This window comes from Mesocricetus auratus, unplaced genomic scaffold (assembly GCF_017639785.1).
Source record: "Mesocricetus auratus isolate SY011 unplaced genomic scaffold, BCM_Maur_2.0 Super-Scaffold_100014, whole genome shotgun sequence".
Lineage (NCBI taxonomy): Eukaryota > Metazoa > Chordata > Mammalia > Rodentia > Cricetidae > Mesocricetus > Mesocricetus auratus.
Genome location: NW_024429197.1, coordinates 6,668,293 through 6,694,656, shown reverse-complemented (window position 1 = coordinate 6,694,656; position 26,364 = coordinate 6,668,293). Strand labels below are relative to the sequence as shown.

The following is a 26,364-nucleotide window of genomic DNA, read 5'->3' as shown; positions in this document are numbered from 1 at the left end:
AGAGAATCAGGGGTTCAAGGTTACCCTCAACTACCTAACAAATTTGAGGCCAACCTGTGACTTTGTCTCTAAACAAAACAAAGAAAAGAAAGAAAGAGAACATTGAGATAGTTAAATTAAATATTAATGATAGGAGTTTGGTGGCATATACCTGTAATATTAACACTCTAGAGGCTGAAGTAGGATAATTAATTGTTTGTGAGTGTGAGGCTAGCCTGGGCTATGTGTATTTACAATGTGTCCATATATCTGGAAGGCTCTCCTCCAGTCTGTTAGCAGGTGCCCTCCCTAGTGATAGATGGTGGGAAAATTTAATTTTCTCCTTTTTGTTTATCAGTAATTCCTAAGATCCTACAAATAACCTCGAGTGCTTCTGTGATGAAGAAAAAGTTATTGTTTCCTCAAAATCAAAAGCTCATCAGGAAAAAAAAATATCAACACACACCCAAGATAGCATTTGTAAAAGTCCCTAGTTGTAGCTCCTCAAACTGCTGAGCACCGGCTCTGCAGGGCAGCAGCCCTTCTGTGAGTCAGCTTTGCAGGAGGGAAAACAGGTCAGGGGCTTGGCCAAGGTCACAAGGGTGGCAGAAGGTTTGAAAGAAGGACTCTATAGCCAAGGTCAAGGACAGGCTGGGGTCTGGGAGGAGCAGGGCTGGACAGTGTGAGGCAGGGAGGCCATGGGCAAAGCCCCAGGGCTAAGAAACTGGAGTTCAGGCTGGAGTCAGCCACTGGACAACCTTGCAGGCTGGCAGCCACCGTGCTCCCAGGGGGTCTGCCCAAGCTCTACTGTAGATGGAGGAGAGGAGGAAGACAGGGCTCCCAAAGGCAGCTAGGCTAGAAATCCACCTGGGAAAGGGGCTGAGGTGGGGGAGGAGAAGCAATTGGGAACAGGAAGACAGAGGCAATCTAGAGAAACCCAAGGCAGGGCACTTTATAATCAAGATGATAATACCCCAAGAATCAAAGAGACAGATTCATGGCATTAGGTGGGAACTACAGAAAACACCTGCCACCTCAGCAGGTCTGCTAGGAATCCCCAGGGTGGAATCTTTGGGTAGGAAAGGGGTTAAGGGCTTTTGTGAAGAGGTGCCCACTTGGTAGATGAATGCAGCAGGGGGCCCACATCAGGCATCAGCAAATCGAGAAGAGACAACATCTGAGGTGTGTCCAACCTGGGGCCCATAGATCACATATCCCCTGGGATAGCTGTGAATGTGGCTGAACCCAAAATAATATATCTACTTAAAACATCATACAATATTTAAAGGTTTTTAAAATTAACTTAATTGCACAGTTTAACTTTGTAGATGACAACATTGTGTCAGTGTGTTAAAAGGATGGACACTCCAACCCACCAGCCTATTGTGATTGGCACTAACAAAACTAAACCATGCTTTGGCCCCTAGCAGAGCAATCCATCACCCTGCAGTGCCACACTATCGGGATTTTATTCCCATAGTCCCCTCTACGCTCTCCTCTCAACCACCCTCAAGACTGTGCCAGCATCACTTTCTCCTGGAAGTCCTCTGAGACCCTTGGGCAGAAAGGATGCTTTCCTCTCGGTGGCTCAAGGTACCTCACAGGCAGGACTACACTCTGCATGCTACTCCTCTGTGGAGCTCACTCTGTAGACCAGGCTGACCTTGAACACACAGAGATCCACCTGCCTCCTCCTTCTGAGTGCTGGAATCCTGAGGTGTATACCCCCATGATCAGTGCTGGAATCCTAGGTGTTCCCCCCATGATCAGTGCTGGAATCCCAGTGTTCCTCCCATAACCAGTGCTGGAATCCCAGGTGTCTCCCCATGATCAGTGTTGGAATCTCAGGTGTTCCCTCATGATCAGTTCTGGGATCCCAGTGTTCCTCCCATAACCAGTGCTGGAATCCCAGGTGTCCCCCATGATCAGTGCTGGAATCCCAGGTGTCCCCCCATGATCAGTGTTAGAATCCCAGGTGTACCCCACCATCAGTGCTGGGAACCCAAGCCAGGGCTTAGTGAACACTAGGCAAGAACCCTACCAACTGAGCCACATCCCCAGCCCTCAACAGCTGGTATCAGGGTTTCTCTGGTACCCTCAAATTGGGATGCCTTCCTGGGTCCTCTTAGGAAGATCCCTGGCAGCTCAAATGACATCTTTTTTAGGAAGCCTTCCTTCTTGGGGGCAGGGGCTTTGTGGATCTCTTCCATCATCTGGGATCTCCTCCTCCCTCATCCCAGACTATGACTACTTACTTATCTGTTCGTTAATCTTCCACTTTTCTCTTGCCCCATTTTCCTACCCAGACAAAGTTCTGGAAAGATGTGGCAGGGGTCCAAACAATGTTGGGATCTGTGGGGCTCACTTCTGCATGGCCCAGGTGACTGGTATACACATGATCCACAGTAGGCATTCAACCCACCTTTGTTTGCTGAAGGACTACATGTAACACAGAGAGCACGAAATGCCTGATGGCAGAACGGCTGACTTCCCCCACTACACTCTGCCTCCATAGGCTCCAGAGAAAGTGGATTAGACTGAAGCCACTCACTGCATATTTAGATTGCCCTTGTTAGAACCGTATACACTGTGGGGCAGTGGCCACACCTCATGAGAGCCTACCCACTGTCCACCTGCCAGCATCCGGCCTCATCTTCTCAAATCAATGTTAAGAAGAAAGGAGAGGTGTGTTTTTCCCCCATCAGATCATTTCAGCTGATAGGAGGATCTTTTCTAAGCCCTCTGGTCTTCTTCCACCCTTAGGTTGAGGCTCCTGGGGTGGGGCTGTGCTCATCTCATCCTTCCGCAGCCCCAGTATGCTCTGGTCAAGCTGTGTTATCCCCCTGCCTGCCTGAGCTAACAGTCTTGGGACAGAATCATGAAGGCTGCTCTCCTCGGAGCCACATGACCAGGCCTGGGAGAGACATACCTGTGTTTTCAACAATTTGCCAGTTGTTTCTGGTCCACAAGAAAAGCCAACAACCTTTAAGTAAAGGATGAGGGAACACTTGCCCATCCTACTGCACCACCCCATTTGGGTGCCTTTCCCAGATTACACAGCACTTAGGCTCCTGCGATTGTTAGCTGTATCCCAGTTATCCCCTGTGTGCATCCAGTGGCCAGGCTAAGTTGTGCTAGGCCAGGGCTGGGGCAGCTATAGCTGGGCTGGGCATGTTTTCATCTGCACTTTCTTTCATTGCTTGAAAGGAAAGCTATGACCTTGACCTTGATCCCAGGAACCTGCCTTTGGCCACATGCTCTATTTTTTGTTATTGTTTTGAGACAAGGTCTCTCTACACAGCCCTGGATGTCCTAGATATCGCTCTGTAGACCAAGCTGGCCATGAACTTACAGAGATCTGCCTGTCTCTGTCTCCTGAGTCCTGGGATTCAAGTCATGGACCACCATGCCTAGTTGGCCACATGCTTTAATGTGAGCCTGGTTCCAGTTTTTGTGAACCACCCTCTGGACTGTAGGCTGATTCCAGGGACTCACTTTGAATGAATATGGCAGAGATAATGGGATGTTACTTCTAAGACTGAGTAATAAAGATGCTGGCCTTGGGGGCAGAGGCATGGCTCAGTTGGTAAAGTGTTTGCCACAAGCATGAAGATCAGAGTTCAATCCCCAGAACCTATATAAAAATTCTGGGTTTGGTGATGCAAGCTTGCCATCCTAGTGCAGGAAGGTGGAGACAGGAAAATCCCTGGGGCTCACTGGCTGACCAGCCTAACCTAATCGGCCAGCTCCATGCCCGTGGGAGATCCTGTCTTATGTTTCTGAGGAGACCTGAGGCTGTCCTCTGGCCTGAGCATTCAAGCACACACATGTGAATTGGTGCTCTCTCGTGCGTGCCCCCCCACACAGACACACAGATACACACACACACACACACACACACACACGATATTAGCTTATTAGTTTTGTCTTGGGTCCTCTCTCTGGGTGATTCCATGTGCATTTGAGAGGCTGGGTGACAATCTCAAGAGGGATCAAGGAAGATGACCCCTCCCTTGGCAGTTCAGGATGATACTGAAGCCCTAGCTGGCGGCAGCCAGTGGCCACGGCTGGACCACTTCTTCCCTCAGAAACCACTTGGTGATCACCACTAGCTGTAACCTGCTAAATCCTGGGAGGTTCACTGAGCATCAAGAGATAAATGAAGGTGTTTCCTCGACTGAGCACCCTCAGATGAGAGTTCCTCCCATATCCCTCTGGACCCTTGAGCCCTGGCTAGACCAGCCAGGCCCAGCTGACACATGTCCTTTAGGCTTTACCAACGCAAATCCATCCTTTGCAAGTTCTGGGTCCCCTAACCAACACATCTGTCTCCCCAGACTCAGTTCAGATGTCACTGCCTCTGAGACACCTCTGGTACTCAGCTGTGCTACAGTATAAGTAGCTCCAATGAAACCAAGTGCCAGGCCTCTGCCTACAGCCTTTGTTCGTAACAGATCTGCTCCCTCCAAGAACTGTGAGGCCCAGAGGGTGGGTCAGAGGCTGCATTACCCTTTGCATCACATCACCTGAGGCTTAGCACAAGATCTGACACAACACGGGCTCTGGGAGAGTTTGATAAATGAATAAACAACCATTGTGAGCAGTTGGTTTCTGCATTGTGGGCACTACATCCCTGCCTCATCTCTGCTGTCGTCTTCCAAGGATGTAGAACTGAACCGGTGGGTTCGGGATACGGCTCAGTGACAGAGGGCTTGCCTAGCATACCCAAGACCCTGGCTCAACTTTAGTACCTTAAAAATAAACAGATACAAACAAACAAAAAATACAGCAGGGGGCTAGAGAGATGACTCAGTGGTCAAGAGCACTGGCTGCTCTTGCAGGGGACCTAGTTTCAGTTCCAAGCACCAACATGGCTGTTCACAACTGTAACTCTAATTCTAAGGGATCTGATGCCCCCTTCCGGCCTCTATGAGTACACAGACATCAGGCAAAGCACCCATATACATAAAGAAAAACTACAACAGAATGTGTTGCCTTCCACAGAAAACTGGTCCTTTTCCCCAACTTTCCCATTTCTTTTCCAGGGAAGAGGAAGTTTCCAGGTAGCCTTTGACCTGTCTTTATATCTCATCACTGTCTTGGGGAAGCACATATTGGCTGCAGCGTTTGTCCCCTGGCACTGTGACACCTCAGCACACACAGCACCATCTCTGAGACTACTTCCCCAGGAAACCTTGCCATCCTATTCATCCCTTCAGGAACAAGAGAACACTACCTAGCTAAGCATAGTGGTGTTCACCTTTAATTCCAGCACTCAGGAGGCAGAGGCAGGCAGATCTCTGCGTGAGTTCCAGGACAGTCAGGGCTCCGCAGAGAAACCATGTCTCAAATGGAAAACCAGGTGGGGGCACTGCCTACTGGTGTCGGGAGGCTGGAGGAAGATGCTTAGGAAGGGTGGGTTTTTATCAGAGCATCCTACTTCCATCCCCACGGAAACATTCTCTAGTTTTACACAGCCCAAATTCTCAGCCTGGCATTTGGGACATCCCAGAACCCCAACCCAACTTCATATTCCAGTGGGAAATAGAAAAGGAAATGACACAGTAGGCTCCCTATATAACAACTCCTGAGAACAGCTCAGCCAACTTTTCCTCACTATCGCATTTAGAGAACTGGTATGCATGACCCATGTCAGGATCAACGACAGACATTTCACATTAAGTTCTTGAATCTCCACACCACCCTATGAAAGATGTCTTTGCAATTGGCCAGGGTCACTGGGCTGATAAGGGGCAGAGCGGCAACCAGAAGCAGGACTTAACTGCCTTTGCAACCTTTCTTGCCAACATGAGGTACCTCCTGCAAACTTCTTGCAAATCGCCTTCATGATTCTTTGTCCTGTGTAAGCATTGCCTGTATTGTTGTTGTTCATGACCATGATTCCATAGATGAAATTGCTACTCCCAATGGTTCCAAGGATGGGCTTTGGAGCCATAGTCCCTGAGTGAGATTCTCATATCCCCTGATAACTGTGTGACCTTCCTCAGTCTCAATTTCCTTCTCAAAAAAAAAACCAGTACTTTCCCTGGGCTATTGCATGCGAGTTTTGTCCTGGGCATGTTTGAGACATGGTAAAAATTGTTCACAGTGAGGCCTAGTTGGCCAGTGCTTGTCCCCATCTCTGAACAGCAAGTGACCATGGACCTATTTGGCTATTGGAATGAGAACTTTAAGGTATGGGTTGTTCCAGGTGGCTGCATTGTGACCTGTTTACAGCCCACCACAATCCATTGTGATGATGGCGATATTCCAAACATTGGCTCCTCCGTCACTCAGCTCCCAGGGGAAGGAATCACACACTGACCCATCATGGTCATGTAGCACGGGGGAGAGATAAGCATTATTGCCTTGCCTGGTCTATACAGACCCAGAACAAGCTCAGTGGATGCTAACAACATCTAACAGTCCATCATGACTTTCTCCTTTTCTTAGACATAAAACTCATCACTTCCACAAATGAACAAGGAAAAAGCATCATTTACCACCCTAAGTAATCACACAGTAATTAAAACAAGGCCTCTGCATCCTCTTACTCCCCAGGGCATCTGTATATGTATATACCTTATATATATACCTGCCACATGAACACAAGCCATTGTCCAGGAAGTGCTAGATACGGGAGTTTGGAAAGTCAGCCGTGGAAAGCCTTGTGGTCACCCCAGACCTCCACCCTTGCCAGCCAGAGGCAAGTCTATCACCATACCTCTGCAGGGCCCCGCCCGGCCCCTTACCTCTGCAGACGGTGCCATTCTCCACAGCTTCGAAGCCTGCCTTGCACATGCAGCGACCGATGGGCACGAGCCATTCGCCATCCCCATTACAGTAGAGTTTGATGGGTACATCCACTTCCTCAGCGTTGGGGATGCAGCTGCCCCGAGCAGCCACCAGTGAGGTGCTCTCGGCCCCTGACAGTGTCTCCTGGAAGATGGCACCATTCTGGATGACTCTGGGGCACTTCCGGTAGAATACACGCACAGCAATGAGGGACATACAGCCACCGTAGTCCTGGAAGGCCAGGTAGAAACCGTTGCGGGACACAGGACCGAAACTTCGCACCTCGGTGTTGATTTTCATAACGCGGCCACCCAGGTCCACCTGGGAGAAGCTTTCATCCGCTGCAATGGTGTCTACTTTCACCCATGGATTCTCCATCCAGTTGGGGAAGGTCTTGGTAGCTAAGTCAAAGTCAGCCTCATAGTAGTAGAGGTTGAAGGTCTCCTTGCAGGAGCCGGGCACGCTGGGAATGCTGCTACAGTCCCGCACTGAGAACTTCATCTCCACGTGGATGCGATGGGCGCCACGGCGCCGGATGAATTTGGTCCGCAGCCAGTTGTTCTGGCTTGACTCAAAGACATTGCACACCTGGTAGGTTCGGATAGTGTTCATGTTCTCGTCGTAGCCGCTCACCTCTTCCCACTGTGGGTGAAACACTAGTCAGATGGGGAGAGTGGAGCTCAGCCACAGCAAAAACAGCATCTGAAGGGAGGGAAGGGGGCAAATCCAGACTGCTTTGGGGAACCCGCCAATCTGATGATGGAGAGATGCTTCCATCTGATGGAGGAGACACTTAAAGAATTCCCCAGTCTATGAGTGCCACACCAATCTGATGGTTAGGGGCGCATACTTTCCTCTTGGCCTGACTGGGATATGTGGCTCTGACTGTTGGGGGTTCACTAATCTGACAAAGAACCACGGAGCTCGGGTTCAGGAGGGTCAAGCAGGCAGGGACTTGGAAGGGGTCTGCAAGGAAGGAGCATTTTCTGATACAAGGAGACAGCTTCATGCAATGGGGAGGGGGACACTGGGAGGATAGGACACAGGACATTGGGCACACATGACTGAGCCTCTACCTCCTGAGAGCTCCCTGTCAGTGAGAAAGATACTGTCTTTGCCCTCTGGAGACTCCCAGTATGATGGAGGAAAATGGCCCATACCCCTACTGGTTAAGGGTGATGAGGAAGCCAGGGTCCTTCCCTAGGACAGCAGCTTCCCTCAGGGGCTTGCACTGACTGAGATCTCTTCTGGGAACTGATGCCTCCACGTACCTGGAAGGAGTTAACTGCACCCCCCCCGCCGCCCTGTCTGAAGAAGGTGCTCAGACACCTCCCTAAATCCCTTCCTGAGTCATAACTAACCAGAGAGACTCTCTAAGTCTCCATGCTGTGGGGGCTGCAGTCACTTCTGCAGACTCGGGTTGGGCTCATCTCCATGGCTGGGCCTCTGTCCAATTCTGCGACTCTCTCAAGTGCCCTTTGTCCATCTTTTCCCCTGTGGTGCTGAGGATAGAACCCGGGACTTGCACATGCTCCACAAGCACTCTGTCACTGTACATTCCCAGGTCTCAAACGCTCTCAAACATCCGGGCCTGTTACGGCACCTGTCCACAGCCTCCTGTGTTTGCATTCACTGACTATCTCTGGGGACAAGGAACACTTAGCCTCTTGGATCTGATCGCCCCAAAAGATTGGAGTGCCTACCCAGGGAAGCTTCCTTCTCTTCCTCCGTGCCCGCCTCCCGGGGTGGGGCTGGTCCTCTCACCCAGGTCAGGCCTGAGGCTAGCACCTTCACAGTGTCTCATTCTTTGTCATGATTCTCCTCTCACCCAGGTCAGGCCTGAGGCTAGCACCTTCACAGTGTCTCATTCTTTGTCATGATTCTCACACGTAGCCTGTGAGCTCCATTTTGCAGGAGGGAGAGATGAGACCAAACAGGTGAGGTCACTTGACTCAAGTCACAGAGTCCTGGTCCTGTCACCAGGCTTGCCCATCTTGCCTCAGAGTAAGCATAAGCACTGTTAATATGTCCCATGAGCTTGGGTAGTTCCTCTCCCCTCTCTGGGCCTTGATTTCCCCATTTGCTAAATGGGACGATGGGGATGTCAGATGATCATGGATGTCAGTGGCTGCTCTTTCAGGATCCTGTGCAGGACCTGGAGGGAGCTAGATGCTGTGAGAGGTCTATGTGCATTGAGAAGCAGAGCCAGCGCTTGCTGGCCCAGCCTCTACCTCAATGGCGACTCTGAAGCTCCCTACATCACATTTAATTTTTTTTTCCTTTTGGTGGCACCATGTGACAAAGTCAGCCCCTTGTTACAACCGCTGCTCTTCCTCAGAACTTAATTAGAGCACTTAATTAGAGCACTCTGCCTTTCTCCCCCTCTCTCTAATTAACATGCGGAGGCCCTGCAGCCCAAACACCCCAAATAATTGCGTCCGGGGGCCCTGCAGCCCAGCCTGGCCTCATTACTGGCAGGGTGGGGCCGTGGGCCCAGCAGTCTTCGCAGATGGAAAACTGGTGACAAGAAAGAGCCACAGAAAGAAGCCTGACCCTGGGGCCCTGCCTATTGAGAGTGAAGCCTGAGGGGGGGCGGGTATGGATCCCTAGGGCTGCAGCTGAGTCCCCGTGGAAGACTGGAGTGGGAAGGGGGGATGGGCTGTAGAGTCCAGGGCCTCCCCCCAGAGACCACAGGAGAGTGGATATTAAAATTGATGGTGTGATGATGACAGTGGTGATGATGATGATGATTTTAGCTGCTCTCTATTGTGGGTAGCCCATGCCAGCCTCTGTGCTGTGCTCTGGGGGAAACCTCTGGTAGCAGTAGTGATGACCACTGTTTCACAGGTAAAGAAACCAGAGTCAGAGCGGCAAAGGGGCTACCCATGGTCTCAGCTGACAGGTGGAATTGGAACAATGCCAGGGAGAGGCAGGAAGGTCCATCTAGCTTCATCTTTTTCTCAGGATACTGGGGGCAAACGCGGGCTCAGACCCTACCCAAGGGATGTGATAAGAGCTCGGGGAAGGGCTGGGAATATAGCTCAGCTGCTAGAGCACTTGCCCAGCATGCACAAGACCCTGGGTTCCATTCCCAGCATTGAACAGAGCCGGTCACAGTGGTGCACACCTGTAATCACAACATCCAGGAAGTAGAGGCAGGAGGAGCAGAAGTTCAATGTCATCCTTAGTTACACAGCTAGTTTGCAGCTAGCCTGTGACACATGAGACTCTTTCTCAAAATAAACATAAAAGAACCCAGGGGTATATGCTCAGGGGATCCTTTTATTACAGAGATCCAGAGTTAGGGTAGTAAGGAGTTGGTCCCCGATACAAACCTGAGTCCTAGTTGGGTTACAGCTCAGTGGTGGAATATTCTTATGAGGCCCTGGGTCTATTCCCCAAGCACCAAAAACCAAACCACAAACAACCCTGAACCCCTTCATTAGAAGAAGCTGTCAGGCCCTGACAAGTGGCCATATCTGAGTTTCTGTATCGGATATGGCCTGTAAAAGGTGCTTGGTGTGGTCTCTGACCAGACAGAACCTTTTTTTGGGGGGGGGGGGTTTCGAGATAGGGTTTCTCTGTATTGTTTTGGAAGCTGTCCTGGACCTCGCTCTTGTAGAACAGGATGGCCTCGAACTCAAAAAGATCCACCTACTTCTGCTTCCCGAGTGCTGGAATTAAAGGCGTGCGCCACCAACGCCCAGCCCAGAACAGAATCTTAAGTGGTGTACTTCCCTCTCCTGAAATGGGTGCCATGTGAGTACCTACTTCTCAGTCTCCCCCTGGGGAATTCTACAGGATAAAGGCTAAAGCATCCACGTGTTGTCATAGGAACGGGTACTCAATCAAGGGTGGGTGGGATGGGGAGGGTGGGATGTGAGAGGCCCAGCCCTTAAGAGAGGAAAAGGGCTGGGATATGAGGGGATGTTTGAGGCATTGGTAGACTCTGGGGCATGCTGGGAGCCAGCCAAGCAAGGTTTGAGGGACCAGAACTCACCCCTGATGGGGGATGCACCATCCAGCCCAGTTCAGCCGTCGCTGTGGTAGAATCCATCAATGTTTCTGTGGGAAGAGCAAAGAGTCACCACCCGCCCCACCTCCCAGTGCTGTCAGTTACTCTGCTGAGCCTGTGATCCCACCCTTCAAGGTTCTCCTTTACAGCATTTCCTCCAACCCTCCAGACCACTTGGCCTGGAAACCCAGCCTCCCTGCTCCACATTCCCCTTACTCCAAAAGCCTAGCCAATTGCTAGAGTCCATTTTCTGCTGCACCCCTCTCTCTGTGGTCATCCCCAAACCCCAGCTAACCACATCTCATTATCTTACCCCTCCTTCCTGGTGAAGGGTCTTTTCTGTCTTGCTTTGTTTTGTTTTGTTCTAGTTAGGGTTTCTCTGTGTAGCTTTGTCTGTTCTAGAACTCACTCAAACTCAGAGATCTGCCTGCCTCTGCCTTGCAAGTTCTGGGATTAAAAGTATGAGCCACTACCACCTAGCCTGGTGGAAGAACTTAATCTAGGGTTCTCTCTTACATGTTCCAGAGGACCCACCACCAATCCCTTCAAATTTTACATCAAAATTCAAGTATCTATTTGCTTTTCAGCTTATATCAAATTCTCAGACACCGGAATGCCAGCCTTGGCTGGGGTCCCTCTTCAACCTCTGGGGACCCACCATTTGCCTTACTGGCCTCGGGACACATGCCGTGTTGGTGCCCTCCCTCTTCTCCAGGAACAAGCAGTCATTCCTTATACCATGTCCCATCCTGGAGTCCCTCCTCCAGTGTCCAGCCAACTCCACCCCAGAATGAAGCCCTGAAGAGGGGAGTGAAGAACAGACTTCAGAGTGTACTTGTCACATGCTCTGTGGGGTTCCAGAGACTCAAAACAGTGTCAGAACCAGTAGCCGGTGGGGAAATCGCCACACAACTCCATAGGCCTTGGAGATCCTGTTATCCCCAGGTCAGAGTCAGTATCCCTCCCTTCTAGTCCTTTCCTACCAAGGGCTGTTAAAACTGAGTTGAACTGTAACACACTGAATTGATTTACACAGATGCTTTCAAACTTCCATTCAACAGATGCATCTTAATGTCTGTTCTATACCAGGCACTGACCTGGGTACTGCAAGAGAGAAAACAATGGCTCGATGGTGAGGAGGCCAGTGAGATGGCTCAGCAGGTAAGGGCACTTGCTGAACGGCCTAAGTCCAATCTCTAGAACCCAAATGAAGGTGGAAGCAGATAGCCAACTCCACAAAATTGTCCTCTAACATGCACATAGAAGCATGGGTTAGCCCCATCATGCACACGCGTGTGCACACCCATACTAACAATGAGTAAGTATTATTTTAAAATACTCTACTATGGAGCAGTTCATAGACTGGAGATGGAGTGTATGAGTATAATTGATATGAAGGAATAGACAGGAGATCTAAAAGTTCATAGCTCCATACCTATGATAGGAGACATACAACTATACTCAATTCTGTGCCCAGTACCCACATTATGGGGCCATCTCTGTCTGTATCCAGTACTCTGTGGCCACTGATTACTTCCTCCACAGAGTTCCTGGAAATGAAAAACAGAGTTGCTTGCCTGGTCTTGCCTAGTAGCCTCACTTTGGAAAGAGGGCATCTGGGCCCCTGGGAGAAGACTGTACACACATTGGTGAAGGACTGGGACACACAGGTGTCTTGCCCCCTCCCTACCATCTACATTTCTAGGCTTGAAACAACTAGTCATCTGGTCTACACTAGATGCACCAGGGCCAGGAGGGTGTCTGGCTGCAGAGAAAGTCCACATGGGAGGCAATGGGGGTGTGAACTATGACACGGTGGTGGAAAGGGAGGAGTGTCTGGGCGGAGGTGACCCCAGCCAGACCTCTGAGCTGACAAGAGAGGCTGCAGAAGAGCCTCATGACTGCCTAGGGCTCAGAGCTTGTGGTCACTGTGTCCTTTCGCGCTTGAGAGGGGGTAGTAGGGGGGGGAGGGTGCCAGGGACTGTGGGAGCCAGTGCCAAGGGCATCCTTTTGATGGCAAATTGGGGGGGAAGTTCCATTGTGTAGCTGTGGAGCTGAAAGAAGGTTCCTTTTCACACTCGAATGCTACAGATTCTTCTTCCTGGAGAGAACAAGGGCTGAACTTTTAACCTGTTTTCTCTCATCGGACTCAGCCAGAGACGCGCCAAGCTGGGCTCTCAGCCTGGGCCCTGCAAGCAGCTGCTGGGGGCAGGGAGAGGGGAGGCTCTCCTGGGACAGAGTGGGGTCGGATGGGAGGCCAGCCCGCCAAGCAGGTGGCCCCACCCCTTGGCTAGATTCCTGGGCTGACCCTAAGGAAAAAGCACTGGAAGATTCTATGGCTTAGAGGAGGAGGGGCTGGGAAGAGATGCTGGAGACTCAGGATGGACCCAGGGGGGTACGAATGACATGCTGCCATGAGGCACACTGTAAAAGCCAGGGCTTAAATCTGGCTCCCCAGAAGCCCTGGGCACTGTCCTCCTCCTGCCCCACTGACCGAGTGGGGCGGGAACCTGCTAAAAGAGTAAACAAGAGGGTGGCCGCTTCCCAGGAAGGAACTGGAGGGGAGTAAAAGGTGCAGGTAGGGCACAAGTGGGGCCCTGGCCCTGATCGTTCCTTACCTGGCTTCACCTCAAACCAGCTTTCTGGGAACCGTGGCCCCCTGGACTTCGGCAGGAGGCAGCACAGGGCTGTTCTCCCCCAAATCCACCTTGGTCTTTTAATTCCAGCACCCCCTTCTGCCCTTTGCTTGTGCAAAGGGAAGTGAGCTGGGCAGGGGCCTTGACTTCTTGTTTAGTTTTTTATGTGATGGAATCTCACCCTGACTGAATCTCACCCTGACTGAATTAGAACTCAGTACAGGACCAGCAAGAAGACTCCGCTGGGAAAAGTACTTGCCACCAAGTTTGATGCTCTGAGTTTGAGCCCCAGGACTCAACACGACAGAAAGAGAAAACTGACTCCCCCAAGTTGTCCTCTGACTCTCATATATATACACCATGGCATGTGCATATGGGTGTATGGATAACACATGTACACTAAAATAATTAAAATGTAAAATTTACAAAAAAAAAAGAAAGGACTCACTATATCATCCAGGCTGGCCTAGAATTAGCAGCAATCCTCCTGCCTCTGACCCCTGAATACTAGGAATACAGGTGCATACCACCATGCTTGGATGAGACCTCAATTTTAACACAGGTTCTCTTTTGAGCTGACTGGCCTTGCAACTGTTTCTCTGTCTCTGACTCTGTCTGTCTCTGTCTCTGTCTCTCTCTCTTTCTGTCTCTCTCTGTCTCTCTGTCTCTGTCTCTGTCTCTGTCTCTGTCTCTCTCTCTCTCTCTCATTGAACCCATGGATTTGCACATGCTAGGCAAACATTCTACCACTAAGCTATATACCCAGTCTTTTTATTTTTAAAGGTTTTGCAATAGTTTCTCAAGCTGGCCTTAAACTTGAAATCCTCGTGCCTTGGGTTCCTGAGGAGCTGGGATTATTGGCACAATGGAACCAAACCCTGCTAAACTTGAGTCTCTCAAAGCTCCATTTTCCTCACCTGAATTCCTTCTGGGTGTGGGCAGGAGGGGGACATGCCAGCCAGAGCCCGTACACCGTAGGTCCTCAAGACATAAGCACTAGCTATTGCCTTAGGTGTAGCATAGGGCCCCCAGGCCCATCCAGTGCCATGCACACTCACCACTCATGAGCCAACCTCTTAGATGAAACACAGGGGAGTCCAAAGGCCTTGAGATTAGTCTGCCTAGCTCTCCTGCTTGCAGAGATGACAAGGCTTGCCAACATCTCACAAGCATCAGACCTCGTGGAACAGCCACAGTCCCCAAGAACCCCTTCCTGCTCCATCTGAGGCTGCTTCCCCAGGACAACCCAGTTTCTTTGTTGTGCTCAGACCTGTCAGAGAAGTCAGGCTCCATGCCCTGGAAATCTGGAAATCATAGCTATTGCCCCAGGCAACTGGGTGGGCTCAAGAAAACAACCCTAAATTCTTTCCCCAGCACTTCCTCTCATAGTACCCTAGACAGCTCTCTAATCCCAAAATCTGCAAAGGGAGAGCAAGCTAAAGTTCACTGAGACCCCATTTAGACCCAGAAGCCAGGCAGGGTCATTGGCATGCCTTAATCCCAGCGTTTGGGAGGAAGATCGGAGTTTGAGGTCATTCTCACCTATATAATGAGTTCCAGGCTAGCCTGAGCTACTGGAGACACTGTTTCATTCAAAACAACAGGCCAGGGAGATGGCTCAATGGTTAAGGTTCTTGCTACCAAGTCTGACACCTTGAATTCAATCCCAGGGACCCACATGGTAGAAGAGAGAACTGGTTCCCAAAAGTTGTCCCTTGACCTCTACATGTGTCTCATATACAAGACAAAAGAAATGCAACACCAAAAAACAAAACAAAAAAACATTGAAAGCAAAATAGCCAAAAACTTGCTCACATCTACATGAAGCCAAGAGGTACTCAATATGTTACCATTTCACAAATAGGAAAACTGAGGCCAGTGGGGACTTAGGAACTTGCCAGGTTGTCCATCTATCCCATGGACAAGCTGCACTGGGGGAGCACAGTCCACGTGGCACAGTCTTACCCACAACTCACATGTACCACTCTCCCCTCTATGTGGCCTTCACCTGCCTCGGTGGCATTCCCGAGTCAGGTCACCTACGAACAAAGCCCTAATGAGCCCACTCACCCCACAGCTCTGCAGCTCAAGGTGTTGAGAGGACCCAGAGATCACAGGAGCCCTTTCCTTGTCTGACACCCCTCTCATTAGCTGTACATCCTTGAAGGGTGGGTTCCACATCCCCAGGACCCAGGAAGGGGCTTGGCACATGAGACATCCCTCATCCCACTTGCCGGGAGTCTGTGCCATCAGCCTTGCAAGTTGGAACCTGTCATGTAGACAGGACTTTGGCCTTCCCACATCCAACCAGAGTGCGAACCACTATGATTCATTTACTTTTCTCCTTCCAATTGACTTTTTTTTTCTTAAGTGCATTTTAAAGAGGAAAAAAGTACCTCATTATTATAAATGGAAAATCGGTATCACTGGCGTTAGAAGAAAGGAAACTAAATATGAGAACTACAATTGCCAACATCCGTCTGCGGGTCACCTAACACCACCTCACAATGCTCACTCTGGGGACCACTGGGTTCCATCAGTCTACCTCACCCTCATGCACACGGTGATGGTGGCAATCCCTCATACAGGGAAACTGCTGTCACTGTACACGGAGAATTAATCACCATGCAGATGTGACAAGGACCATAGCTCAGAATGTGTGAGGTGTGCTGTGGGCTGTGGGAGGTGAGTTTGAGAGGATGGGGGCGGAAGTGCCAGGCTGTGGGGACAGCTTTCTGGAAGAAGAGAAGCATGACGGAGGCTTGAGAGCCAGTTAGGAGGAGCCAGTCAATTCTGGGTGGGTTGGGTTGGGTGTGCTGTCATAGTTTGCTTTCTGTTGCTGTGATAAAACACTGACCAAAACCAACCTTGTGTGTTATGGAATAATCTTTTTGTACACTGTGAAGATGTGACTTTGCCAAGGTGCCTACTGATTGGTTTAATAAAAGAGCTGACTGGCCAATAGCTGGCCGGGTATAGGTTAGGCAGGACTTGCAGACAAAATGAGAGCTCAGGGAAGGAGGAGGGCAGAGTCGACAACCAGATGAAGAGGAAGCCGGAAATGAACGTGCCACGCTGAAAAAAGGTGTGGCCACGCGGTAGAGCATAGATAAGAAACGTGTGTTAACTTAAGATGTAAGAGCTAGTAAGTAACAAGCCTAAGCTATCAGCCAATCATTTATAGCTAATAATAAGTCTCTTGTGTGGTTATTTGCAGAGCTGTTATGAAAAACTCCACCTGCACTTGTGGAAGGAAGGTTTTATTAGGCTTACAGGTTACAGTCCACCACCAAGAGAAGTCAAGTAGGAACTCAAGGCAGGAACATGGAGGCAGGAACTATGTATGACCACGAAATGCTACTAAGTGGCTTGGCTAGCTACCTTTCTCATTGAGCCCAGGAACGGCACTGCCCACAGTGGTCTGGGCCTTCCCACATTAATCAGCAATCAGAAAAATGCCCCCACAGACAAGCCTACATTCAATCTGATGGAGACAGTTCCTCAACTAAGATCTCTCTTCCCGAGTATGACTAGGTCCATGTGAAGTTGACAAAAAACTAAGACAATGGACCAGGTGGAGTGACACCAGAGGCAGAGACAGAGAGGGGAGAAGGAACTTCTTAGCTCATGCGAGCCAGTGGAGGCAGGGCCAGCTGGGTGACACTGGGGGGAGAGGCTCTCTCAAGCTGGGCATGGGTTGGAGCAGGGCTGCCTGTTAAAGGGCAGCAGCTTGCCAAGGTCCTGCCATGCCCAGCAGCCTCATCCTCAGCAGCCTCGTTGGTGTCACCTGCCCAGCTCCCGTTTGACACAGCTGTCCAACTGTCCCCACATCTCCCGGTAACCAGGAAGACCGGTTACCAGGCCTTGACTGAGTGAAGTGCCGTTAAAAACAAAAGGACAACACACAAAGACCCCAGTGGAGTGCTGAGGAAAGAGGCCACACAGATCCTCAGCCATCAGGCAAAAACTGGAACCAGAGTGCGTTTCCTCTGGAGAAAACACGGTTTGGGCCACGGGAGTGGCTCTGGCCCTGGCCCTGCTGTACCGCACCCCCTCTGCTTCCTGGAGACTGCACAGAAGAAAGCAATCAGGAGGCCCTGATTGCACAGGCTGGGGAGGCCCGCCGGCCCCTCCGGCTACGTGTGAATGAGCAGTGTGCATTTCAGAAATATTTGAGCTAAAAGGGGAGACACACTGAAGTCGTTAGCATCAGGCCGATGGGAGGTGGCTGCACGGGGCCCGGGCTCACAGGCTGGGGTAGATGTATGCCCCCTGCTCCTCAACCCACCTCACCAGCTCTGCCCAAGCCCGCATTGGGCTGGAATTCTCTAGGGCCACGTATACTGTTCATCTGCACTAGTGTCCAAGTCCCAAGGACACTATATTAGAGGTTGCCCAAGTCTTTTAGCGCCATTCCAGGCTCCTGGCAACTTACAGGGTCCATGCCCTGGGACCCTACTTTACAGATAAGGAAGCTGATGTCAGACATGGGAAAAGAAGCACACTAGGATGTGGGTACATGTCTGTTCATCTCCACATCTGTGTTATTTCTAAGATGCCAGGACTGTAGCCACAAAAATGAGATAACCCAGAACAAGAAAAAACACTAATGCATGGGTGGTGTGTGTGTGTGTGTGTGTGGTGTGCATTCTCTTCATCTGAGTGGGCAAGATGGGGAGGAGGCACAGATGGCCCAGGTAAACCCTCGGCTCCTCTCGGGACCTCATTTTTTTTGCATCTGTATAATGGATCATTGTAATGCTAGTAGTGATCTGATGTTTCCTGAAGCCCTCACTGTTTTTTAGATGAAGTCTCACCAAACCCTGGCTGCCCTTAAACTCACAATGTTGCCCTGCGCTCTGATCTTTCTGTCTCTACCTCCCAAGTGCTGGGACTGCAGACAAGTGGCATCATATCTAGTTTTATGTGGTGCTAAGGATTGAAACCAGGACTTGGTACATGCTAGGCAACCACTCTCCCAGTTTAGCCGCATCCTCAGCCCTTTTGGAGCCCTCAGTCTGCCTGTTCACTACAGTCCCAGCACTGAGAGCCTGGCATGGGTGGAGACACTGAATCTGTATGGGGCAGCTAGGTGACGAATCTAAAGCCTACATGCCATCACCAATCCTAACACCTCACAGTGTCCCACAGCCTCCCATCGCCAATCCTAACACCCCACAGTGTCCCACAGACTACCAGATAGAGTCCTAGCTCACCTGGCAATAAACACACCCCACACTCCTGACATTCAGGTTAGCTAGCTACCTCACAAGCCACCTTTTCCACCACTCTCAAGGGTTCACTTATCTTGCTTGCAGAAGACACTACTCTTCTCTGAGACTTGATGACTTGACTTTTCCAGAATGTTCTCCCTGGAATGCGTGGCCCTTCCTGCTCTGTTGGCTTGGCTCATTCTCCTCCTTCCTGGCAGCTGTCCTTGGCTGCTCCCCCTCTGGCTGGGGTAGGAGCAGAGTCACAGTCATTCAGTGAACATTGATTCCTTTAGCCTGTGCCAAGGACTTCGATGCGGAGACCGACCCACGGGTCCCTGCCTTAAGGAGCACCCAGACTCGTGCCCGACAGATGAACTCACAGCAGGAGAAGCAGCGGGAGTGGCTGGCCCAGGCTGAAAAACTGGGTCACACGTGGGAAAATCAGCTCTGGATAAGGAATCAGGAACAGCATCTCAGAGGAAGAAGCAACTGGGCTGGGTAGAGAGGGCTCAGCAGAATGGAGACACAGGTGGGCAGCACCAGGGCATTTCGGACACTGGTAAAATAGAGAGCCAGCTTGCAGTGTGCGCAGGGCTACATACCCTTCACTGCAGTGGGAGCCTCGTTTGAAGAAGCTAGAATGCAGAGAGCCGTGAATGCAGGTCTGAGGAGTTTGCATCTTATCCGTAGGCATCAGGGAGCCACGGAGGACGCCTGGAGAGGGTAGTAATGTGGCCTGTCCTGTGGACCACTAGGTAATGGAGCAACCCTGGTAAAGGAAATGAATTCAGAGTTGGGATCCAGCTGTGACAGGGGCTGGAGATGAGTGGTCCCCTTTGCTACAGCTCCCCATAGCCCAGTTAGTCAGTCAGCTCACCGGGGTCTCCACATGACATGTACTGCCCTGTGCCTACCCACAGTTCCTGATGCACCTGTCTGCATTGGTGGCACTAAGGTGACTTGAATCTAGGCCTCGATGGCATTGCACACCCTGTTGAGGAGCCAGGTATAGCCATAAGTGGGTGGGAGCCAGAACACTGAATCCATGGCCCAAATGAAGAAGCCCAAGAGGATGTCAAGAGCCAGGAAGTAAATTCAAGGCCACTAACGGGCTGGTCTCCTCTCTGAGTCTTGATTCTTCTCATCTATTAAATGGGGGCAAATAAAGCCTTGCTCTATGTCCCTCATGGCGGTGAAGAACTGTGGGTATGCTGGGTACAAAGCCTGCTGGTTTGTTTTCTAATTTTCTTTTTGAGATAGGGTTGTGCTGTGGAGCCCAGAATGGCCTTAAACTTGATATATAGCTGGGTTATCTTCAAACTTATGGTTCTCTGGCTTCAGCCTCCTGAGTGCTAGGAATACTAGCCTGTCTTGTATTGAGTGACATGCTGAGAACTGGATCATATAGAATCTACAGGAAAGGTGGCTAGTGCCTGTGGGGGCTACCTCTAGCAGGGACTCCATTGGTATCATCTCACTGTTATCCCAGAGAAAACTTATGGGGAAACTGAGGCACAGAGGTATCAAGGACTCCTACAAGGTTGACAAGAGGCAACACAACATTTTGCCTTTTGGGGTCCAATCCCAGAAGCCACCAGGTCACATGGTCTTACAAAAGGGATGGGGAATTATTGCCTCCACCAGAGCCCTCAGTGCCAGGCCCTCACACATTCTGGAAGCTGGCACTGTCATCTTCCATGATAGAAATGAGAGTCCAGCCCCAGAGATCGGCCCACTGTTACATGGCCAGAAAGAAGCAGAGCTGGGATTTGAACCCAGGTCAGCCTGCCCAGCCTTCCAGAGACCACTCCTCTGTGTTGAGTGGGAGGGTGGTTAGCCAAAGGTAAAGCCAGTTGGGGCACGATGGTGGAGAAACCCTGAGCCAGCTCCTGGAAGGTTCTGGTTTCCTAGAGTGAAACCTGCCAGCAGGCATCGTGCTGTTTTCCTGGCTTTGCCGGCTTGGCCCTTGGGCTCAAGGAAAGGGGACCCCGCTAATGTAAAATCCTTATGCAGCACTCTGTTCTTCCCTGTCACGCTGCTCCTGGCCCTTGCCTGCCTGGAGTATGCTTGTGTTTTCTCAGCCCCGGGTGGAGGAGTCCCTGTGACGCCAGCTTCTGCACCATGTCCCCAGCCTGCCTGCCGCTGGCCTGGGCACCCGCCAGCGCCGGCTGCCCCGGCTGAAACCCAATCCGGCGGGCCAGCCAGGCTACTCACTAACAGCGGGCCGCATTGTGCAGCCCAGGCTTTGGGGGAGTTTGGATTCGCTGCTTAGGGACCCACTTAACCTCCGCCAAGGACAGGATGATGGATGGGGGTCTGGGATGGGGTTGCTGGGGGCGGGGTGGGCGGTAAATGAATACCAGGGCTTGCTGAGGAAGGGAAGGAAGGGAGGCAGGGACCAATGGCCTGGACACATTAAGAGTTCCTCTGGTTCCCACAACAACCCCAAGGACGCCTTACTAGCCTGGTTTCATACAGGAAACTTAAACTCTGAGATGTTAGGTGACTTGTCCAGGATCACACAGCAAGTCAGAAACTAAATCCCAGTCTATGACTTGGGAGCATTTCCAATACATCGGTTGCCTCTTCATAACCACTTTGGCTTAAATGAATTCATACATCATTTCTATCCAATGAGTAAGTTATAAAATCTCAACAGGGACATTACTGTGAACCTACTGTGTGCACCTACTGAGCCCATTACTGTTCTATCTGGAGATCCTAAGGTAACCAACCCCTTGAGGGAGAACTGTTAGTCTTCATGGCCATTTCAAGACCAAATTTTAGAAGAGTTACTTGGTAACTCCAGGCCTTAGCCATTTATATGGTGCTTGCCACCAAGCCCCTGACCCCCTGATTTTGATTCCCAGAACCCCACATGATGGAGGTAGAGAACACACACACACACACACACACACACACACACACACACACACACACAACTGTAGCACTCAGGAGGCAGATTTCCATGAGTTTGAGGCCAGCCTGGTCTACGTAGAATTCTAGGCCACCCAGGGTTACACACTGTGATCTCAAAACAAATACCAATGACAACGCAAGCAAAAGTAAAATAATTTTCACATCTCCACTGCCCCTCACCTTGGGTAGAGCTTCTACCTACAGTGGTTCTTCGAGACAATGTGCTTTCCGCTGAGCTGGTCCTAGCCCTCCAGGCCTGTAAGGAGCACTTAAATTTATGGTTTTCTATCCACTTCAAATGTCACCTCCCCTGAGATGCCACCATTGATGAGCCAAAACTCAGGGCTCCCCTGATCACAGGGATGTCATCCACCCTGACACAACCCTTTTATTATTAGCCTCTAAAACAGACTGCAAGGCCCCTGGCAGGCAGGGCTGAGACCGACAATGTCGCAGCCACCCAGCCTCAATGTGAAACCTTCCTCACCTCTGCTCCATCATCCAGGCCTCCCAGGCAGCAGTGGCTCACTATGGGTCACATTAACCCTCCTGGTTGCCTAGCATCTTCTTCTGGCAGACACACGATTATGAAGACAGCTTAAATGCTGTATCCAGGAACCCCACTGATACCCAGATCTTAGGTGCCAGAGAATCTTCTATCCAACAGCAAAGCAACTGCACAGAACCCATGGGCTCCTCCTAGGACCCTGAAGTCATCTCTACTCTTAAGATAGGGAAGATATTGGGAAGACCATTCAAACTATCAAACCTCATTGTTGGGGAGTCAGAGCAAAGAGAACATCCTGTATGTGATTAGTACAGAGGTGATTTCTTTCTTTCTTTTTTTGTTTTTAAAGACAGGCCAGGCCTCATGCAGCCTAACCTGCCCTCATGCAGCCTAACCTGCCCTCTAACCCTACAGCTGAGGATATCCCAGAATGCCTGATCCTCCTGCCTCTGCCTCCCAAATGCTGGAACTATCAGTATGTACCACCGTGCTCCATTCCCTGTAGTTAGGGGGATGGAATGCAGGTGAAGCTTTGTGCCTGCTAAGCAAGCGCTCTATCTACTGAGGTGCGTCTCTAGCCACCAGATACAAAGCTGTTTCAGAGTGTTTCTGATGCACAGTTGGTTGGATTCACAGATGTGGAGCTGTTAGATTCAGAAAGTTGACTATGCAATCTGAAGTCCTTACTTTATGCCAACCACTGAGCTGAACTGTCCTGTCCACATTACGCTCAAAATGTCCTGTGAGATGGAATTAGTATTGTCCCCGTTTGCCTATCCACCCACCAACACCCATCTGTCTATCATTCTGTTCACCCAATAATCTACCGCCCATTCACCCGCCCACCACTCCTGTAGTAGCATCCACATGGGCATCCATTCCTCATCCGTTCCCACAGCACCAACCTCCTTCTTTCCTACAAAACAAAGCTTCAGAGAGGGTATGCAACCCACCTAACACCACACAGCTAGAAAACCACAGAGCGAGGCATACCAGCAACTCTTTATCCTCCCCGCTCTGTGGCCTCATCGCCGTCTCACTTAATATCTAACTGTCCTGCCGCATGCAGGCTTAATCGTGTAAGTCGCCTTAAATCCTCTGGATGTGAGCAGAGTGTAAATTACAAATCAATATGACACAGGCCACTGTGAAGTCCATGCCAGGCCTGTGAGGTTGAAGTCAATTAGCAAGCCTGCGGCAGGGCCTGCTGGAGCTGGGTCTATTTGCCTAATTGGCCCTGGTTTCCCCCAGTGAAGGGCAATTAACTCAAACCTCAGAACCCAGAGCACCCCTCTGCTTCTGGGCAACGCATCGGGCATTTAGCCATGTCAGGATTTAGTGTTCGATCATTCATTCGCCAGTGACCCCCACACACATATCCATCTGTCTTTCCAACCATCTGATCCTTGCAGTCATCAAGAACATACCCTAACTTCCACCTACCGCCCGCACACACGTCCATTTACATGCCTGTCCACCCACCCATTCACTTATCCAGCAGAGAACCCACTCATGCTCATACACACCCACTGAACCCCCGCAGTCCAGGTAACAGTTTACGAACACATTCCGCTATCTTGACGTTCACCCGCCCACCCTCTCACTCCGTTTACTCGGCTACCCACACATTCAGCCTCTCACTTAAGTTTATCCCCCTGTATCTCCCTCCCTCCCTTCTTTCCCTTCTCTTTCTCTCCCCATTCATCTCTCCATTGACCCATCCTTCCATTCCCATCATTCATTTACACACCCACACATCTGCTTTCCACTCCTTCTACCCAGACAGCCTGCATTTGTCAAATGCCTACTGAGTGCCAAGCCTGTGTTAACTGTGTGCCAAGCCAGTATTAAGTACTGGAGGAGGATGATGATGATAATAATAATAATAATGAAGAAGAAGAAGAAGAAGAAGAAGAAGAAGAAGAAGAAGAAGAAGAAGAAGAAGAAAGAAGAAGAAGAAGAAGAAGAAGACACTAATCTCCCAAAACCAGCTGATTCGGAGCAAACATTAAATCCTTATGGTTCTCACCCTCAGATTCTCCAGGGCCTCCCACACTCCCATCCTTAGCCTCTGCCACTTGCTTGGACTGCCATCCTGTTCTGCCCTGCTGCCTTTGGGTCTGGCTTCCATCTGCCTTCAGAGAGCCCGGTTCACGTAAGAACAGGACATGCCTGGGGCCTCGTGCACCTCACAGAAAGTCCCCTGCCCTGTCACAGTTCCCTGCTGCAGGGAGGACTCCAAGCATAAGATGACAGGGTTTCAGAGTCTCGGCCTTGCTAGATGGGTCCCCAGCCCTGAGCAGGGGCTGGAAGAGACCCCACATGGTGGCAGTTGGCCTGAACCCACATATAGTGTAGGAAACAGCTAGACAAAAGGGTGGAGGGGGAGTGGGGCAACAGAGCTGGACATGGGGTGCTCCAGGAAGAGGGGGCAGCTGGTGGTCAGGTAGGGAAGAGGTAAGCTGCCTGAGAGAGAAGAAGCCCAGGAGACGGGGACTCTATACCCCATAATCCTCAATGGCAGGTTGAAGGGCTATGCCTCATCTCTTGGAGGAGAGTGGCCTGACCCATCTCTCCCTGCCTTCTCTTATGTAATGAATCCATTCTATATGTGAGGAAATTGCCATGCAAACTCAGAGAGGTACAGAGAGTCATTCAGGCCACACAGCATGCCAAGACCAAAACAAAACTGATTCCACCCTATGTTTGATGGCTCCAGATCTCTCCTTTTCCTAAAAGTGTCTGCTGTCTCAGAAGAGACATTTCTAGAATGTCCGAATGGCTCCCATACAGGCCTCTTTGTGGCCATCTGTAGCATGGGTGCATTCATAAGATACTCCAAGGCACCATTTCTGCTTATATGACCTTCACCGGACACCTGCTCTCTTGCCAACTGCTTCAGCATGTCAGGCGGTGAGGTCCACCAACTCTGCAAGGTGTCCTGCCTGCTGGTTTTTCAGGAGAACTTGTCAGTTATGTCTCATCAAAAGGAGACTCCGAGTCTCCATCATCAATCCCTGTTCATTTCCCACCAACCTAGCGAGTGATGCCAGGCACAGACTCAGGCTTACGAGTGGTGACAATGACTGGGCACAAAGGGCTAATGATGGCAGAAAGGGCTTGGGAAGACTCTGGGCTTAAATGAAGAGGGCTTTGAGTGGCAACACATGGGGGTAGGGGTCTCCTAAGCCAGCTCTAGGAAAGAGACCACCCTATTCCCAGCGTCTCCATCACCATGGCTATTGTTTACTGAGCACCTACTACCTGTGGGCAACATGCAAAATTCAGCTAAACCTCTTCAAACCCCTCAAAACCTATGTCATGATCCCCATTTTACAGATAAGCAAATTGGGGCTCACTTAGTAGACTGAGATTCCCCCTGTATTGGTAGTAAGTTAGTAAGGGAGACTGACTTTAATTTCTGGGTTATGTGATCAGTATTCCTCTCATCGTCCAAAGGAGCCTTTTCTGTGACAGTCTCAGGCGATGGTTAGAGCAGATGGCAGGGACTTGGAAGGGTGGACTCCAGGTCTGGGCATGGCAGCATGGAGCACAGGAAGCAGGCTTGGTCCGATTCAGAGGCAGGATGCTGCTGCCAGGCAGAGGGAGTAATGAGGGATAAGGCTACTTCATCTGTCCGTCACACCTATGGATGCTTTCATTGCCTCTAGGGAACTGTCGGAGAGGGGAGTGAGAGGCCACAGTCCTGCCACCGTGGAGAGCTTTCCTAGCTTCTGGTGAAGTTTGGCAGTGCAGACTGCTGGAGACTCATCTGAATGAAGGTAGAGCAAGATCCCAGAGGGGAGGCCAAGAATTTCGAGATGCTCTTCAAATCTGTGCCCTGTGCTGGGAAACTGAAAACTGCCGATGGAAGCAAAGCTTCCAAAAGCAGGAAAACATGTTTCTTTACCAGCCCAGAGAGGGTAACCAAGACCAGTGTGACATTTATGCCTCTCATAATGGCACCCTGGCCCAATCCCCAGGGTGCCTCCCCCAGACACTGAAGTCCACTTCACTGCTCCGCTCAGCTATCCTGCTAGAAAGTTGGGGTTATTGCAGGAAAGCCACACAAGAGGTCTCAAGTTTCGTCTACACAGCCGGCCCCCTTCTGGCTTCCTTGTGCCTGTCCATGCTTTCCCTGCCCAGCATGGCCACCACTTTCCCCTGGAAAACTGAAACAGGCTTGAAGACTCAGCCTATTATGTCTTCCTCAGGAAGTCTTCCTTAACTGTGCAAGATGTCCCTCCTCCAGGTACTGGCTCTCCCTCCAACATCTGAAGTCACTTCCTGAACCCATGT

At 50.7% G+C, this 26,364-nt stretch overlaps 1 protein-coding gene and 1 long non-coding RNA gene across 5 annotated transcripts in view; one reads left to right on the top strand and one right to left on the bottom strand.

Annotated features, from left to right (window-relative positions):
* Ephb2 (EPH receptor B2) overlaps window positions 1-26,364 on the bottom strand; it is a 182,375-nt gene that overhangs the window by 109,722 nt on the left and 46,289 nt on the right. For all 4 annotated transcript variants that reach the window (XM_040756334.1, XM_040756335.1, XM_005081014.4 and 1 more), the window contains exons 2-3: window positions 10,775-10,839; window positions 6,732-7,416 (exon numbers count right to left, since the gene is read on the bottom strand). In XM_040756334.1, coding sequence (XP_040612268.1) covers window positions 6,732-7,416; window positions 10,775-10,839 — 750 coding nt within the window. The remainder of the gene's footprint in view (window positions 1-6,731; window positions 7,417-10,774; window positions 10,840-26,364) is intronic.
* LOC121143886 lies at window positions 7,286-13,861 on the top strand. Its single transcript, XR_005881178.1, has 4 exons — window positions 7,286-7,365; window positions 11,377-11,734; window positions 11,851-11,950; window positions 13,637-13,861. It is a non-coding gene; the product is annotated as an uncharacterized LOC121143886 (long non-coding RNA).